The sequence below is a fragment of the Hypomesus transpacificus genome, chromosome 6, assembly GCF_021917145.1.
Source record: "Hypomesus transpacificus isolate Combined female chromosome 6, fHypTra1, whole genome shotgun sequence".
Lineage (NCBI taxonomy): Eukaryota > Metazoa > Chordata > Actinopteri > Osmeriformes > Osmeridae > Hypomesus > Hypomesus transpacificus.
Genome location: NC_061065.1, coordinates 11,348,894 through 11,367,113, shown reverse-complemented (window position 1 = coordinate 11,367,113; position 18,220 = coordinate 11,348,894). Strand labels below are relative to the sequence as shown.

The following is an 18,220-nucleotide window of genomic DNA, read 5'->3' as shown; positions in this document are numbered from 1 at the left end:
GTGTGCACTGGTTTCTGTTCATCTTTCTCATTTGTGTATGTGAGTGTTTGGTGTGTGGGGGGGGTGTGTGGGGGGGTACCTGTGTGTGTACACTTGACTTAAGACTTATACCTACATGAAATACAACCAGATGATAATGCAGATGCATGTGGTTTCATGCTTCTTTTGCCCAGATACAGCTATAACATGTGTGTGTGTGTGTGTGTGTGAGAGAGACAGAGAGAGAGAGAGAGAGAGAGAGAGACAGAGAGAGAGAGAGAGAGAGAGAGAGAGAGAGAGAGAGAGAGAGAGAGAGAGAGAGAGACAGAAAAAGAAAAAGAAAAAAGAGAAATAAAGAGAAAAAGAAACAGAGAGAGGGAGGGGGAGAGAAAGATAGATAGAGAGAAAAAGGAGGGGTGGGAGCTTGTTTACAGCCTCCACACTCCTCAGCTTGAGGCTAAAAAAGAGGCGGTGTGGGGGGGGGGGTGATGGCAGGAAGAGAGACAGGCAGAAAGAGCGTGGGGGGGGGGGCAGGGAGAGAGACAGGAAGAGAGAGGCAAAGAGAGTACCTTCACCAGCAGCAACTTCTCACAGATAAAAATATCTGCAGTGAAAAGCTCAGAACGCAACAGAGGAACACACGCACACACAAGCCTGAGGGTTTACGGCTTAAGTGCTGTCAGTTGTCTAAACGTACGCTAGCCAACATAGATTTGTTGTTTTGTTAGAATATTGTCAAATGGAAGCCAAAAAATGAAAAGTGATATAGACGCATCATTATACAGTTGGAGGGAAAGTAAAGCATCTCCTCTTTTTTAATTCCGTATGCATATCTGAGCTCTCTGACAGTAGAAACACTTGCAGGGAATATGAAAATAAAACTGATATGAGATGTTTCATCTTTTTGAGTGGTGTGGGCTATGGGAGGCTGGAGACTGAAACACTGGCTGAGATCAAAATATTGGGGAGAGGGGAAACTGGGAGGCTGTGAAGTTCTGGAAACTTTAAATGAGCAGAACCTGGGGCTGTCAAGCCCAGCCTTAGCCATGCTCCAACCCTGCTGCCTGGCATTCTGGATGATTGGTCTCAGGGGGTGTCTGGGATGATGGGTAGAGCTTCACACACACACAAACTGACACAGTGTTTTGCGTACACACACACACACACATTACAAGTGATCCACATCACAGCCAGCAGCTCAGTGGGGGAAGGGTTCACACCCAGTGCTCCCTGTCTATTCAGAAGCTAATTCTCCTGCGGAGGGATTCAAAGAACCTTGCCAGCCACCTGCACCACTGACATGAAGAGGGAGGGAGGGAGGGAGGGAGGGAGGGAGGGATTATGACAGAGGAAGAGAAGAGGGAGGAATGAGGGAGTGAAAAGGTGGGAGGGAGGGAGCGATGGAATAAGGTGGGAGGGAGGGATGAGGGGAGCTAGGGAGGTAGCAGAGGAAGAATGACATCATCTTCCCTGAAATGTTAGCATTATCTCAGGCTTGGGCTTAACTGGCTGGCCCTCAGAGATGACATCACCCTCTGTCCACCCCTCCCCCTGTTTCTCCCGGGTTTCTGAATGCTTTTTGCAAGCTGGTGTGAGAATGTGTGACCATGTTCGTCTCTCCTTCATCTGAATACTAAAATGAAGAATGATTCAAATGATTCAGGTGAGTCCCACTGAATCCAACAGGTGCCTTGTAGTAATGAAGGAGTAACAAGAGAACGTTTGATACATTTGTAATAGTGTGATAGCTGACAAACACATGATTATTATGGATTCTGTTATTTCTGGTGATAAGATGACAAGCTGACATGCTCCCTCCACCACGCTTCCTCCCAACTCATTTCTATACACACCAGTGAGTCCAACCTCCTATTCAACAGACGCCTGTCAGGCCTGGTCTCTGTGAAAACTCCCACCCCACCAGCTCAACAGCTGATCCCCCTGAAATCCCACTTAGCCACAATGCCAAACATGCTAACAACGCCAAAGATGCCCACGATGCACTTTCAACATGTTCCAGCACTCCGGGAATACCAGCACTGATCGGCTTCCAATGAATGTCTGGATTGGTTTCACTCACTGGTCAGAGGTCCCTACTGGTCATTGGTCACTGAGTTGTTTAAAAAGATATATATGCCCAGGGAGTTTGACTTCACTCTCAAGAAATAGATCAATGCAATATGGTAATCTCTTCAAGAATTGATCCCATTATTGACAACATTATTGATCTTGAAATTAAGTCTCAGTTCTCAGTTGATCAAAAGATAAATACACCTAATAGAAAGGGGCGAACGTTCTGTAGTTGATGTATAGCCTTGTTTAAAGTTTAAATATTTCATTAAACATACAGAAAAAAACGAATTAAGACTTATTTGACCTAAAGCATTTAGTGTCGCAATAATAGCAGGGTATTGTCATATTTCTGAAGAGAAGAATTATATTAATATTTGCCCATTTCCACAATGAAATTATTTGACCAGACACAGTCAAATTTCAACATTATTCTTCCCCCCCGTTTGACCGTAACAAAATAAAACGACTCCCTGAAACAGCATCCCTCTGTAAACTTTCCCTTCACAGTTGGGGGAGCAGTGTGAAGGACTCTTAATCGGTCTCTCATGTCGGAGCCCATCTTTTTCTTTGTACTTCCACCCCTCCCTTGTCCTCTCATCAACTGGTCTAACCTGTATTTAATAACCTGCTGCTTTACTGTGGGACACAATTACCACAAACCCTGAACTGTATACTTCTCTGAGGGTCTTAATAGTTTATTGCCCCACATCACAATGAGCCAACTCCTAATGACCCTTGGTGTGTAAACGAGTAGCATTCTCTTGCATCCTGGGCCTGTTTTCCTGTGGTAGAGTGGTGAGTATGTGACTGAGGACCCACCCCCACCACCTCACACCTCTATTGTGATGCAGGCCAGGTCTGTAATCCAGGCCCATAGCTGGGGAGTTCACACCTTGGTAAGCACCCACCCCCTGCTGGGCTGAGAGGATAGGATTAACGGAGCAAACCCTCCAGGGGCCTAACAGTACCCACACACACACAATCACACACTCACACATAGACACACACACAAACACAAACTTGCACGCACAAACACACTCACACGCAAACACATGAACAGACTTCTAGGAATACATGCACACTTAGGAAGACACACACTCATCACTTACAACATTACAACACTATTGCATAGATGCAAGCACACACACGTACACACACGTACACACTTGGACACACACGGACACACGCGCAGACAGACACACACATGCACACACCAGGACACACGCACCCTGCACACACCGCCTGTCCACACGAATCCCACATAAATGCAGACTGTCAACATTCTTCTCTTTCCGCTTGATAGCTTTCACTGCCTCTCTTTTGTGGTGCAGGTGTCCTCTTCCAGAGATCAGGGGTCAGAGCATACACAGGAATGGGCTAACACAGCTATTATGGAGACTGATGATGTCATAGCACGGTCAACATAAGCTCAACCCTGGAACAGAAGGGGTCACAGGTGCAGGAATGTAAAACGGGGTGACCATCAAGGGAAAGATAAATATTTTAGAGATCATTAAGTAAAGAGAGGTGGTGGGGTTGGATAGGTGTGTTCATTCCGACCCATGTTGGATCAAAGCATTCCATTTCGTCCACTCAAGTTGAAACCTCTGGGTGGATGCTGGGGGTGGGTGGTTGTGGTTGTGGGGAGGTTTGGTGTGAGACTGGGTGTGGGTGAGGGTGTGGGTTGAAGGCGTCATTCTCCGATTCTAAACTACCATAAATAGTAGTAAGAGACAGTATTGAACAAGAACAACAACAAGGATTAAAAACATTCAATCTCATTCTGAATGAGTCCACTGAGAATCTTCACAGGCAGAGAAGACCTTGCTTTGATGTCCGTGTTGTTAGGCTGCCTCTATTGGCCACAGGAAACGGTGACTAAACACCTTGTGCACTCAGAATCTTTCTTCTTTTTTCACAGTATAAAAACTTTGTGTCCATTAAAGAGTGATATTTCATTGTGAATAAACGTGTCAAGCAAAGAAACAACACTCTATATTTAGGATGATGTTAGGGGCCAAAAACATCTTTGTTATTCATCTTTCAGCTCCTCAAACAGCTTGAGGACCCCCCCCCCCCCCCACACACACACACACACACGCACACACACACACACACCCCAGATATAAAAGAGCTTGAGATACCAGTAGAAGTATGCCTGTATGCCTGAATGCTGAACTCATCAGGGCCAAAAGCTTTAAATGGGACTGGCACAGTCATCTCGTTGGAATACCATATCTTGGGCACCTGTTGTGGATAACCATCCCTGACACTGTGCCCTCCTGGAGCATGATGGGGTGAGGTGTTTTCAGCTCCTGGAGCAGAGGGGAGGGGGAAGGGCTGGCCTGGTCAGGCCTGCTCCTGCCCCAGACATGAACTCTCAAACAGCTGTCATTTCTCTACAAAGCTATTCCAATTAGAATCACCACCACAATGTGGTAGCAGTATTCCAGCCCTCCATCACCCCTGGCAATTGGACAAAGGGAATATATTCTGGACCAAAAAGGCTCATTCTCGATGTCTAGAAAGTGAAACTTTGGAGAAGAAAGTTCAAAAACCAACTAGTAAAGGAAGTGAGGAAGATCTGGCAGATTCCGGTCTGTGGCGCCCTCTAGTGTTCAGAAACCATATGAATCTCAGCGTACACCAAAACCTTATCACTAGGATACAGACTAATGTGGTATTTTTTGTTTTTTTGCACAACTTTCAAAAAGTGTAATGTTCACATTAGTCATACTCATACAACATTGGCCTGAGGCAGTAGTATCAACTTCATTCAACGTGGTCTCTCTGACAACAAATGGGTTTATGAGACAGGAAAGTTAAGACCGGTCTTTGCTCCTTGACCACTAGGTGTTTTGGAGACACCTAACTTCAGCGTCCCCACCTGACCGATAATATGCACCTCAACATCTGGGTAGATCCTGAATGGCCCCAGCCAGCTGTATGATCGGTTGGCCTTCCTGACAGCTTTGCTTATCTCAAGCTCGCCGCTGGCACTGGACTTGTGGGGAGTTGTGATGGGATGTCCAGTAGGCCTGTCTAGTCCAGCCACACTGTAAACCCTCACCTCTTATCTTGGGTGTTTCATTGTCACCATATCAATAATCAATTGTATCTAATTCGTTTAATGCAATCCCAGAAAAAAAGTTTTAATCAGTTTAACATTATCTACAGTCATACAGCCTAATGCCCATGTTAAGACCTAAAGCACTTGGTATTTGGGGTTAATGTGTTAATTTCGTCTCAAATAAACATAATGGACCGTTCAGTCTAATTTCTGACTGGAGGCAATGCTATGTGTTACATGGAGTTGAAGCGAGCGTACCCTGGCCTGAGCACTGTAACAGCGTAATAAGGAAATAGACATGCTACATGTGTCTACACCACACGCTTAAGGACAAGGAGTGGCTTTTCAAATACCTGCTTTGCACCTTCGAGTAAAACAACGGTCAGGCCTTTTAAACGAGTAAGACCACAAGGAATACACTTTTGTTCACATATTCGTGAGGGAAAGGCCCTCCTTTAAGGTATGGCCACACCATTTGTTTGTGAAATGTTAGAAATGTTAGAGAAACATTTGCAGAAATAAACATCACGAATGTTAACAACTTTATGTGAATCGCCCATGATCGAGGAGGTAGAGCTAGCAGCCGGGACGGATGCAGCTGGGAAGGTAGCCTATTACGACTTCTTTCGTATAGCCTACGTTTACTTTTATGGTTGACAACAGTATGGGTTTTCAGAGTTTTAAAATACACGTAGCTTATGTATAGGCTACTCTCGCAAACGTCCTGCCAAATTAACGTGGCAGCAGTAGTTTAAGTTTATTTTCAGGAATGTAAAGGGTTGGGCTACAGAGGTAGCATACCTGAGCTGCGTCAATTATTTATCATATTTGACCTGGAATAATGTTTGATTTAGCATTGTGCGAAGTAGCTTTTGAGTGTCGTACTTACAGGCTTCTTCATTATCATAGCAAGTCTGTGCAGGTGGAATTGTTGGGCCACATTCCAAAGCCAAGGGCATTGCATGCAATACTTGCTTCCAACTAAACGCAACAATCACCCCCACTTTTCTCAGAAAAAGATGGATGTTCTTACCATAATAAAAGGGGTAGATAGAAAAGGGAAGTTGAACTAGCCTATATTCATTTTCATCTGTCATCACACCTCTTGTCATGCTCTACTTATCGTTCACCGATTGCCGTAGTAACTGTCAGTCTAAGGTAAATTGTTCTCACCCCAGAGAGATGTGGAAACTATCAAACGAGCTTATAAGCTCCCTAGAATGAAGGTAAGGAATGTTTAGTAGTTAGACGTTTATTTGAAAACGTCATAAGCGTAGACATTGTAATAAATAATAATATCAACAGATAAGCTGGTACAAAAAGGAGAGGTTGCATAATCAGACATGCTCTGTTGTAGGCTGTCTCTGGCAAAACCACTCCGCTCTCAGATCCTACTCAGACCCGAGATAAGAAATCTTCAAAGTGGAACAGTTGCCATAACAACTCCAGTGTCGGCATGACGGGCGTGTTGGATGCACAAGCATGTAACCTGTAAAGTTCATTATGAAGGGTTTGGGGTCGTGAATGCAGTCAGAATAAAGAAACATATCACCAACAACGATCTTAATTAGACTCACTGAGCTGAATCGTTGGTTAAGAATCAAAGTGGCCTAAATGAGTTCATGAATCTTGCGTTTTGTAATGGAGTCTATGTTTGACCGTCACTTTCTTCACAGAAACATAACCTAGCCTACTACACAATTTTTGTGTCTTGAGTCATTTTAAGGAACATTTCTGACAATCATGCTATAGGCCAAAAGAGCAAATGATGGTAATCTCCAGCCATGGTTTCAATTTTCAGATGTAGCCAGGATATCTTACTTCTTCATGCTCTCACTCACATCCTCCTGACCAATCAGACTCCCCCCTTCCCCCATCTTTGTCTTTACCTTGTATTTGTGCACATAGTGCTCAGGTCCTGGTGTTTGCTTTCTAAAGATGATTGCCCCAGAGGTCAAGTCTCACACACTTGTAATGGGGCCTGGACACAGGGCTGAGATGTTAGCCTACTCAATGATTTGAAATATGGTGGAAAAGAAACTGTATATACCCTTTTGCATGAAATTGCAAAGACTCGTACTAGAAACAAGTAGCAATATTTAAAGTAACATGTTTTAACTCCCAGTTTCTCTGTAGGTAGAAGACAATAATCTTATGAAGTTTGTTTCAACATCGATGTTTATAAAAATGGAATTCTGGAATGTGTGTTACATAAGCATCTTTGAGGAGACATACTTGTATTTTTAAACACACACGGCCACGCAAATACACTCACAAGCTCACGCGCACACAAACACACACACACACAACACACACACACGCTCAGGGTGAGGAATTCACAGCCTCAGGCTAGCAAAACAGTACCATCAGGAAGCCTGAGAATATAGCAGACTTTGACACAAAGCTCTCCTCAGACAATCCAGCCCCATGACCGAGGGCTATGTTCATATGAGGAACCTGCCATGTCACACATACACTTACACAAGACATTTTGAGGTTTGTTACTTTATTGAACGTGACATGTTTTGCGACCTGCATGTTTGACAGGTAAGGTACTTTAGCTTTGTCTTCTTGTGTAACTAGACATGTTATTCACAAGTCATAATCTTGGCTTTGTCTTGAGATAATGAGAAGGTGCTGAAGTTTCATGTTGTGGTTTGCGTAAGATGTGTGAAGTGTACAGGGCACATTTTCACTTTTAGACTGTTAGAGTAAGTTTGTTATGAAGATGAGGAAGATTGAGACGCAGTAGGCTGAGCCAACATGGGTTTGGCTCAAAACTCACTTTCACTATTAAATACAGTGTGAAGAAAACTGAGGCTGAAGGCTGAGGTAAAGCATGTAATGAAGTGTTGTGACAAGTGTAAAAACGCGCACACCTCAAAGTTTTGTATCTGGTTTTATTGTGCAGTGTCAACGTGTAGTTCTGTAATTGTTGTTGCTGTCAGTGGTAAGTTTCATGTCACGTATGGCCGAAGTGGAAATTGTGTACAACAGCTAGTTCAATGACTTGGCAATAACATGTACGCTATGTTTAGTGAAATTGTGTCTGTTTGCATGAAGAAATACAGAGGCTGTGTCTCTCAAGATTTGAGTCCCATCATTTAAAAAAACGTTGACGCATTGTTGTCTTGTGACTCCTACACAGGCCGTTACATGTACTCTGAGGCAGGAATGTAATCTGTACATCTGTGAATTGACTGCACTGGGAGTAATACACCAACACCCTGGATCAGGGGGATCTGAAGTGTTCCTCTGAATTTTGAATTCCAGAGATTTTTTTTGGCAACAGCACATTCAACACAGCAACAAATCTAAAAACAGGAATGACTGCTGTTCATCAGCAATTAACATTACCTCAAGTTATGGCATCACAACAAACCATTCATTGTTAGTCAGTTTTTTCTGATGATCAATACATACAAGTTTTCAAGGTTTTCCCAGACATCCAAACAGAGAGGAGGGGCGTCATGCTAAACTGACAGATTGCCCACTGCTTCATACTAGACTACCTCCTTTGAAGTCAGCAACAAACCAGAGCGTCAAACTCTGTGGGGATCATGAGATTCTCAACAATGTCTACAACAGCATGTCTTCCTCCTCCTCAGGAATGATGTGGGTATGATGTTGTTCTCCCTGCCTTGATGATGTACGAGGTCATGTCAGGAGACACCAGAACACTGTCCTGGAAGGTACCCAGCCCAGGCCACAACGGGCCAGAACCGAGCCCAGAGAACGCAGCCATCGCTGGGAATGGAGGGCCAGTCAAGATCCTTAAAGTCTGCTTCACCACAAGCAGCAACCTGGGCAAGAACTTTAAACTGGTCAAGTGTGACAGCTCCTGGCAGATTAGGGTGAGGGGCAGATATTGTTCTTAATCATCTATATGATGGTGTACTGATATGCTGTCTCTATCTTTCTCTCACTCTCTCTCATTCTGTTCTCTTTTTGTCCATATCTTTCTGTTTTCGCTCCTTTCTATCTCGTCTGTCTCATCTGGGCTGAAGACCCAGATCTGTTTCTTCTATGTTTGGGGGTTTCATGGTACTTTTATCTCTATCTTTAGTCCTATTACATTTGAGCTGTGTACTTGAAAGAGTTTGGAATGTGCTGATGTTTTGAGTTGTGTGCATTAGTGCAAACCAATCATAGCTTCCCAGATAGCACCCTAAGGGTTTTCTGCTTAGAATATACTCACAGCTCACATTAGTCCTCTGAACTCAGTAACATTAAGCAATCTTTTGAGGCATTGGATGACAGATTATCTTGTAAGGTTTTGGGGAACCTAGGCTAATTCCTCACCTTGCCGTAGTCATTCTGATGAGGGTTAATAATCTAGTTTGTGACTCCTGCAATGACTCATGCTTGTGACTCCTGTAATTCGCTAGAGTAACTGACAAATAAGACAAAATCCACTTTGGAAACCAAAAAGCATGATTTCAAAAGAGTTACAATATTATGAATACATACCAAATGAAACGAAACATAACTAAACCTCAACTAAAGACTCCTGTTACTCTTGTCCTTTCCACTAGGCTATTATCCAGTCTATTCTGAACAGCGGTCGACTGGGGCCCAACATCCAGTACAGGAACTGCTATGGCCTCCTGCTGAAGCACCTGAAGTCCGAGGAGCTGCACTGGCTCCACCATGATCTGACCGTGGCCGAGGTGGAGCAACGCTATGAAAGTCACCATGTTGAGGCAGAGTGGAGGTGAGAGAGACGGACAGGGAGGGAGGAGGGACAAGGTGAAAGGGAGAAGGGAGGGAGGCAGGAGGCAGACTGCAAGTGAGAGAGATGGAGGTAAGAAAGCAGGAAGATGAGGGGGTTGTTCATTATCATGTTTATGATTACACCTTCTGTGTACGTGGATACCTGTTTGCACTTGTCTTTCCTGGAATTCTGTCCATGTTTATGTTGAAGTCTGGAAGGTTTCCAAGAAACATCGGACTTTTGAGAATCCAAATACTGTACTTCCACAAGTACAGAAATAGAAAATGACCTGACTGCTGTTTGTGTTTCACCCGTTTCCCTTGCTGTGCTGTAGGTATGACCTGCGGGTGCGCTATATCCCAGATAATTTCCTGGAGAAGTTTAAAGAGGACAGGACCACTTTGCTCTACTTCTACCAACAGGTGAGCAACATGCTAGACAAGGACTCTCCAAGTCTGCTCCTAGAGAGCCATCCTCTTGTTGGTTTACACTCCAACCCTGTTCCTGGAGAGCAACCCTTCTGTTGGTTTTCTTTCCAACACCAACACCTCCAGGAACAGGGTTTAGGAGCATTGTACACAGTGACAAAAAAGAGAAAAACATCTGCATAAAAACAGCTGACATTAGATAACAATCAATATTATTAAATACATTCTCCCTGTTGTCTGTGTGTTCTGTTAGGTGCGTAGTGACTACATGCAGTACCATGCCAGTAAAGTGAGTGATGGGATGGCCTTGCAGCTAGGCTGTCTGGAGATCAGGTGAGGAGCTGCTTTCTTTCTGAATACTTTACCCCGGCCTGGTCGTCGTGTAAACAGATATGACACACACATACACACAGAAACTGGACCACGTTTGAATTCCCTCACATTTTTCAAGCAACAAATGTTGTTAGTCTTAATGTTGGTCTGTGTTCACGCTGTCTTTTCACTCAATCCTCTCAGGAGGTTTTATAAAGACATGAACGCGAAAGGTCTTGAAAAGAAGTCCAACTTTGAGCTGCTGGAGTAAGTTTGGTTTATTTTCAACTGAATTCAACTGAACTAAAATGGTCATATTTTGTTTTGGTTGTGAAACATAAGGGAGTCTCTTAATGTGTTCTTTGTGACCATGCAGGAAGGAGGTGGGGCTGGACCTCTTTTTCCCTAAAGGGCTGATAGACAGCATGAAGGTACCCCTGAATCTCTGACTTTAATCTGTGCACAGACTTTAGTTGGTCAAACACACTGCACAAAGTAGGCTACATGATTTCAACAAATCCCTCAATGCGAGAGCTGAGTTGATCCAGCTCCAAGGTGTCCAGAAGCTCTGGTGTCTGACTGGTGTTGATGCTCCTCCTGGCAGCCCAGAGCGCTGAGGAGGCTCATCCAGCAGACGTTCCAACAGTACGCCACGCTGAAGGAGGAGGACTGCATGATCAAGTTCTTTGAAACCTTGATCCAATTTGTCAATGTCGACGAGGAGGTCTTTCCCTGTGAGCTAGTGGTGAGCTTTTTCTTTTGCCCATTTTCTGGCATTCAGAACGACTAGAACAAACTCTAGGATGTGTTTTACTTCCACATGTATATAGTATTTGTATGGATAATAATCTCTGTTCATGTGATTATCATATATTTGATATTGTTTCACAGCAAGGCTGGAGTCTGTCTGTGGAGCTGGTGATCAGAGCCAAGGGAATTCGCCAGCGCACCCAGAAAGATTCAGCAGTATGTCTGTCTGGCTCCCCACTGTGGTCACCATACCACAGTACTACCAGTTTAAAATCCTAACCTTTCTCTCAATATTTTTGCATTATCAATAGCAAAAACGTGTCTTGATGAAATAACTATTGATTCCTTTGTCTCATAACAGTGAAATTAATGCAAGTTTGTAATGAAACCTATGGTAATAACCTATGTCTGTTATTGTTTTTCTCCTCAGCCTGTGTGTATTGCTGACTTTAATCAAATCAAAAACATCAAACACTTACCTCAGACCGATGGCAAAGCCCTCATCACCTTGGACATAGAGGGAGTCAGACAAGTAAGAACTGGAGCTTCCATCTGCCATCTATATTCTAAATTCTTATCCCGGTGCACTGACATGCTTATGTTACCGGCCTCAGGTCTAGGGGTGCCTGAGCCGATACAATCTATCCCAGGTAGCGTACAAATGTTTTTTTTTTTCTTTTTTCATTAGTCCCTGTCCATCAACGTGGCCACTTTTGCCATGGCTGAGAACATGGTTGACCTCATTGACGCATACTGCCGCTTGGAAAGCGGCAAGGATGACACGTTCATCTCCAGAACAAACAAAGGTAGGAGGTTTTTGGCTGATGGGCTGCATCTCAGTCTGTAGAGATGCTTTACTTCCTGGTCTTGCCTTCTCATGTCTATGTATCTACTGCTCTCCTTGTACTACATATCCTCCTTGATGCTGATAACAGAAGGAACAGAAGAAGAAGAACAGGAACCATAAAGTCTGTGTATTAACCAGACATCTGTTTTGTCATCCATAGATACCCAAAGAAGTTCTCTACCTGCAATTCCAACTACGTAAGCTAATTAGCTCTGCTTTCTTTTCCAAGCGTAACTCAAGTTTAGCATTTACTTGTTGTTAGGACATTTACGTAGCTGTGAGCTATGTAGATCTCTTGTCTCACCCCCCACTCCCTCTCCCTCCCATATCCTCTTATCCTGTCTCTTTTCCTCCCCCGCTCTCCCCCTCCCACAACCCCCCCCCCCCCCCCCCCCCCCCTCATTGGAGCAGAAAGGACACAGAGAACTTCAGATACAGTATGGGTGAGTCAGCTTTTCTTTTTGAATACAAAAATCTAAAAATACATAAACACTACTACATCAGTGCATCATCAAAAGCATAATTGGTGTTAGACACAGTAAGGTCAATTCCACTCTTATTATGACGACATAGTTGTATTTTCCATAACTGAATGCACATTTTTTATTTAATTTTATATAGGATCTGATATTTATTGTGAGATTATGGAGGAGAGGCCAAAGTCTGGTGAGTGGAGTTTTACTTTCTACTGGGGTTTGAAAATACATGTTTTTCAGTCTTAATTTGTAATGAACGTTATGTGAGGCCTCATTATGAAAATGGATCCTGCTTGTGTTCAGCGGTGAAATACGGGATTGAAAGAGAGAACATAGTCCTCGGGCGAATTCTTGGCTCCGGGTTTTTTGGAGAGGTCTACGATGGCGTTTACAAAAAGCAGGCAAGGAAGTATCCATCTCTGATTATCTTACAGTAAAGATGCAGACATGGTAACACTTTCCAGGTGATATCTGTTGTGTTGTCTTTTGTGATTATCTTCTTTTTTGCCTGCTTATGCTTTCCTTGGACGCTTTTAACATTTCTAATGAGTTCTAAGTAGAATATGGTTCTTTTTATGAAAGGAACACAGAGGGGATTGCACTGTTACAGCATCAGAAGTGATATTGTAACGTTATTGACACTATTAGTTCTATATTATATTCTACAATATGATTGATTTTCATGATGTTGACTTGTGTGTCCCTGAACCAGAGTGGAGACAGGGTCAGTGTGGCTGTGAAGACCTGTAAAGACTGTTCTCCTGACGTCATGGAGAAATTCATGAGTGAAGCAGGTGCTGACACCATATAACACGACTGAACATTTGGAATAATCTATATTAATTCTCTCATAGAATGTCCATGAGTGAATCATACAACATTCTACATTGTTTTGCGTTATTACATATATTCAGCTCTGAACAGTGTAAATCCAATAATGCCCACCTATCACTCTTTAGTCTTCACTATTACGATGTAAGACGATTTTCTCTGAGGTTGTGACTGTTTACCAGATCTTTGATTCTATTTGCTCGTGCGCCAGTGATCATGAAGAACTTGGACCACCCCAACATCGTCAAGCTCATTGGAATCATAGAATCAGACCCAGTGTGGATCGTCATGGAGCTCTACCAACATGGAGAGGTGGGTGACTGACAGGTGGTTCTAAGGGAGGAAGATACTTCTGGGATGTCTCTAGGGACATTGTAGTTTGCCCTGGTTGCACTATTATGCTTTTACATTTCAGTAATTGAAATGGAAATATAAGCAGTTAATTGTCTGTCTGCTATGTTTGTTGCCACCAGCTGGGGAACTACCTGGCCCAGAACGAGCAGAATCTGACCAACGTGACCCTGGTCCTGTACTGTCTCCAGATCTGTAAAGCCCTGGTCTACCTGGGGGGGGTCAACATGGTGCACAGGTAGGACCGAACCTTTAACCCTACAAAAAACAACAACAAAAGAATGATCATTTAGAAATAAATGACAAGGTACATGGAGATGTCATAAATTCCTCCGTCTGGTGCCTCAATGTTTTTACTTTGTTTGTGTGTGTATTGTGTTGTGACAGAGATATTGCAGTGCGCAACATTCTGGTGGCCGCTCCAGACTGTGTGAAGCTCGGTGACTTTGGTCTCTCCAGATACATAGAGCAAGAGGAGTACTACAAAGGTAAACATTGATAATGACGTTGCACCATCGATGGAGCAAAGTGCACTGGAAGATTCTGTTGTATACACACATAGATGACTAGAAATGACTTTTTATCTGGTGTCATTCTCACAGCTTCAGTAACTAGACTGCCGATCAAATGGATGGCTCCTGAATCAATCAACTTCAGACGCTTCACATCGGCTAGTGATGTCTGGATGTTTGGTAAGTGTGGAGCAGTAAGCTGTAGGCTAACCCTGACAAGATGAAGCGTGACAAGACTGAGGATGCAGTGAGTAGGATTCATGGTTCCCCTTGTTTTCTCGTCCCTCCCACAGCGGTGTGCCTGTGGGAGATCATAAGCCGTGGGAAGCAGCCATTCTTCTGGCTAGAGAACAGGGATGTGATCAACCAGCTGGAACAGGGCATCAGGCTGCCCAAACCAGAGGAGTGCCCCCCCGCCCTCTACTCCCTTATGACCCGCTGCTGGTCCTACGACCCCCAGGAACGACCCACCTTCACTGAGCTGGTGGTCAAGATAAGGTACTGACCACACACTAGTTGTTTATTGATTCATTGGTTGGTTGCTTACTTGATATACCCGTATAGGTATGATTTGCTTGAGATGAATCAACTTAAACTTTCTTTTTTTGGGTGACCTTGATGCTGTATATGATTTGTGTGTGCAATGTTCTAGTGACGTACATAAGATGGAGAAAGAGGAGGAGGTGGAGAGACTAAGGGACAGAGCCAGAGGAGCGCGCACCACCAAGCTCTTTGAACCCAAGTTCACCATCAGTGAACCTCCTCCTAAGGTTGCAACATGCTTCTGTCTCTAGATCAAAAACACACCAGTCTACAGTACTGAGGGTACTGAGGGTAATCTTTTACATGATGCATGTATACGTCATTGTTTCAATATGTGTGTGTGTGTTTCCCCTCAGCCTTCGAGGATGCCAGGGCGCTTCGGGAAGCAAGCCAGCTTTGGCCTGCACATTGAGGTACAGAACCTCCTGTAGCTGTCCTTACTCTCCCTGTCCCACTGCACTCTCTCTCTCTCTTTCTTGTTGGCCAGCATGTTCATGTGTGTGTGTGTGTGTGTGTGTGTGTGTGTTTGTGTGTTGTTTGTGTGTTGGCCAGCTGAACGAGGCGTTGTGTGCCAGCTCTCCAGACCTGGCCAGCCCATGTGACTACCAGTCTCCTCTGGACTCCACCAACAGCTTGATGGTCCCAAAGTTGTCTCCCCGACGACGCAGTATGGGGGTATGCATACGCATGCACATGCATACATTTATATAGTACACTGTATATAATATACAGTACAAACAGGCAATATAACGTCACGTGTGGTGTGTGTGTCCTCTAGGAGAGGGACTTCATTGTGGTGCCCACCAAGGAGGAGGCCCAGCGCCTGTGGCAGAGTGACAGAGACCTCCTGCAGAGCACACTCCTCCAGCAGAAAAAGGACATGAAGGAGGACAACAAGTGGCTGGAGAAGGAGGAGAAACTACTGGTGGGTAACACACTGTTGGCCCTCAACATTTCTCCCACCCACTCTCTCTCTCTCTCTCTCTCTCTCTCTCTCTCTCTCTCTCTCTCTCTCTCTCTCTCTCTCTCTCTCTCTCTCTCCCTCTCTCTTGCCCACATGTTGTTCTTCGTCAGCCTAGGAAGAGGTGTTTAAGAAGGAGGTCAGTTTGTGAACCTGCCTGTTTCTTTTCAGGATCCCATGGGCTCCAATATAGTGAACAGTCCAGAGGTAGGTTCTCTCTGTCTGTCCACGTCTCCATCCCTCTGTCAGTCTGTCTGTCTGTCTGTCTGTCTGTCTATGTGTCTGTGTCTGTATAGTGTGTCGCTCCACTTGTTACACACAGGTTTTCTGAGTTTGAATCATTATAGTCACTTTTGGTTTCTTTGTTCCTAGATGCCAGTGCCGGAGAATGTTCATGGTGAGTGTTCTCCAGAGTTTACATTATGACATGTGTTAAACAGCAGTATAACACGGCTCATGTACAGTACCAATAGAATATCCTGAGCCTCTGTGTTAGTGAAAGTCTCCCTCTCTGTCCTTCACTATGTCGCTCCTGTCTGAACTCAGCTCCTCCAGACAAGCCTCCTCGACTAACCGCTCAGGTAAGCACAAACACACACACTTCCTGTATCCGCTGATCATCAGTTCGATCCCAGGGTCTCTCTATCCCCCTCCCCTCTCTCCCTCAGGCGGCCCCCACAGCTGAACTGGACCGCTCTGAGGACAAGGTGTATCAGTCAGTCATGGAGCTGGTCAAGGTAGTGGTGCAGCTGAAGAATGACATTGGCACTCTACAGCCTGAGAACTACATCTCTGTTGTGAAGGTACAGGCTGGACTCTGCTGTCTCTTTATGTGTTGTATTGTAGGAACATGTCAGGGCTGGGTTATACGGTACTAATGCTACTGTGAAGGTAATGTCTGAGTTCTTGACAAGAAAGCTTATTAGAATTTGGGTAATTTTCCTTTAGCAGTGTCATGTGGTAACATGCTAGAAGTAACTGTCTTTTCTTGCATTTCAGTCTGTAGGACTTAGCCTACGGGATTTGATTCGCAATGTGGATGAGATTCTACCCACCTTACATGATTCCATCAAAACTGAGGTAGTTTTCCTCCTCTATGAAGAAAATAGAAAGTGTTTTCATTGTGACTTTGTATTGGAAAAAGCTGCAATAAAGATACTCTTTTACAGAAATATAAGAAGTTACTGATGTAGAGTAATAAATAAATAAGCCAGTCATCTGAGCCCTTCCTCAACTCTCCTTATCCTTCCCCTCCCTCCCCTTTCCCCCCTGCTCTCCTCCCTACCTCCCTCCCCTTTCCCCCCTGCTCTCCTCCCCACCTCCCTCCCCTTTCCCCCTGCTGTCCTCCCCACCTCCCTCTCCTTTCCCCCCTGCTCTCCTCCCCACCTCCCTCCCCTTTCCCCCCTGCTCTCCTCCCTACCTCCCTCCCCTTTCCCCCTGCTCTCCTCCCCACCTCCCTCCTCTTTTCCCCCTGCTCTCCTCCCCACCTCCCTCTCCTTTCCCTCCTCCCCTCCATTCCACCCTCTTTAGATTGAAGGCACTCAGAAGCTCCTGAACCACGACATGGCGGAGGTCATCAGTAAGATGCGCCTGGCGCAGCAGAACGCCATCACCTCTCTGAAGGAGGAGTGTAAGAAGCAGCTGCTGTCCGCCGCACACACGCTGGCCATGGACGGCAAGAACATGCTGGATGCCGTCGACCAGGCCAGGGTCAGGGCCAACCTGGCCAAGCCCAAACCCGAGGCCTCCTAATGGACTTCACCGGGGTCTGGTCTCTTGAGGGTCCTGGATGTATTGTGTGGCCGCAGGGGACACACATGCATGTTGAAGACTGAGTGGACATGTTGTAGTTGGTGTGACGTGCCTCCTTGACTATAGACTCCTGCAAAGGTGTGTCTGTTAGACCAAAGTTGTGACTGAGATTGTTGGAGGAGGACAGGAAGTCTCTCCAAAATGTTTGGTTGCCAAAGATGCTAATGTTGACCAAAACAATACTTTTTTTCACTTGGAGTCTTTAAACATTTGTTGTTTTATAAAACGGGGGTTTTAAAGTGGTATAAAGCTAAATTGTTAAATAATAAATGTACTAAATAGTTGGAGTGGGTAGCCTTCTACTCTACTACTAAGTTCATATGACAACTTTTTTTTGTGCCATGACTTTGTTGAGACTGTTGAAAGAAAATAAATGTGATAAATGAGATCTTATGTATGCTATGAGATATAATATTATGTCAACATATTTTTTATGTTCCTCTCAAAGTATGTTTTGTCAATAATGTCAAAAACCTTTATTCCTGATCATTTGGCATATATTAAAATGTATGAAACCAAAAACATTAAATGTTTAATATGATAATATCACAGAAGCCTTGC

The 18,220-nt window shown here is 44.4% G+C and overlaps 1 protein-coding gene across 3 annotated transcripts; it reads left to right on the top strand.

Moving 5' to 3' along the window:
* Positions 1–5,430: 5,430 nt before the first annotated feature.
* ptk2bb (protein tyrosine kinase 2 beta, b) lies at positions 5,431–18,052 on the top strand. 3 transcript variants are annotated; one of them, XM_047021405.1, is made up of 31 exons: positions 5,431–5,582; positions 8,731–8,976; positions 9,658–9,836; positions 10,171–10,258; positions 10,518–10,597; positions 10,781–10,843; positions 10,953–11,007; positions 11,181–11,321; positions 11,468–11,542; positions 11,757–11,858; positions 12,015–12,132; positions 12,334–12,370; positions 12,585–12,616; positions 12,795–12,839; positions 12,953–13,050; positions 13,362–13,443; positions 13,692–13,792; positions 13,954–14,069; positions 14,219–14,319; positions 14,434–14,523; positions 14,637–14,841; positions 14,996–15,113; positions 15,243–15,299; positions 15,439–15,561; positions 15,665–15,811; positions 16,019–16,054; positions 16,220–16,244; positions 16,394–16,428; positions 16,516–16,650; positions 16,847–16,927; positions 17,378–18,052. In XM_047021405.1, exons 2-31 carry the CDS (start codon positions 8,767–8,769, stop codon positions 17,597–17,599), a joined length of 2,997 nt encoding a protein of 998 aa, XP_046877361.1. In that variant the 5' UTR covers positions 5,431–5,582; positions 8,731–8,766; the 3' UTR covers positions 17,600–18,052. The 3 variants fall into 3 exon arrangements, with proteins under 3 accessions (XP_046877361.1, XP_046877362.1, XP_046877363.1); XM_047021406.1 differs by lacking the exon at positions 5,431–5,582 and adding an exon at positions 5,690–5,728; XM_047021407.1 differs by lacking the exon at positions 5,431–5,582 and adding an exon at positions 7,511–7,669.
* Positions 18,053–18,220: the final 168 nt, after the last annotated feature.

Bases quoted from the DNA above. Each gene is read 5' to 3' on its own strand.
- ptk2bb (XM_047021405.1), top strand. From the start codon at position 8,767: ATGATGTACGAGGTCATGTCAGGAGACACCAGAACACTGTCCTGGAAG. The intron at 12,371-12,584 runs GTAAGCTAATTA...TCATTGGAGCAG, and splicing joins CTACCTGCAATTCCAACTAC to AAAGGACACAGAGAACTTCA. The intron at 12,617-12,794 runs GTGAGTCAGCTT...AATTTTATATAG, and splicing joins GAACTTCAGATACAGTATGG to GATCTGATATTTATTGTGAG.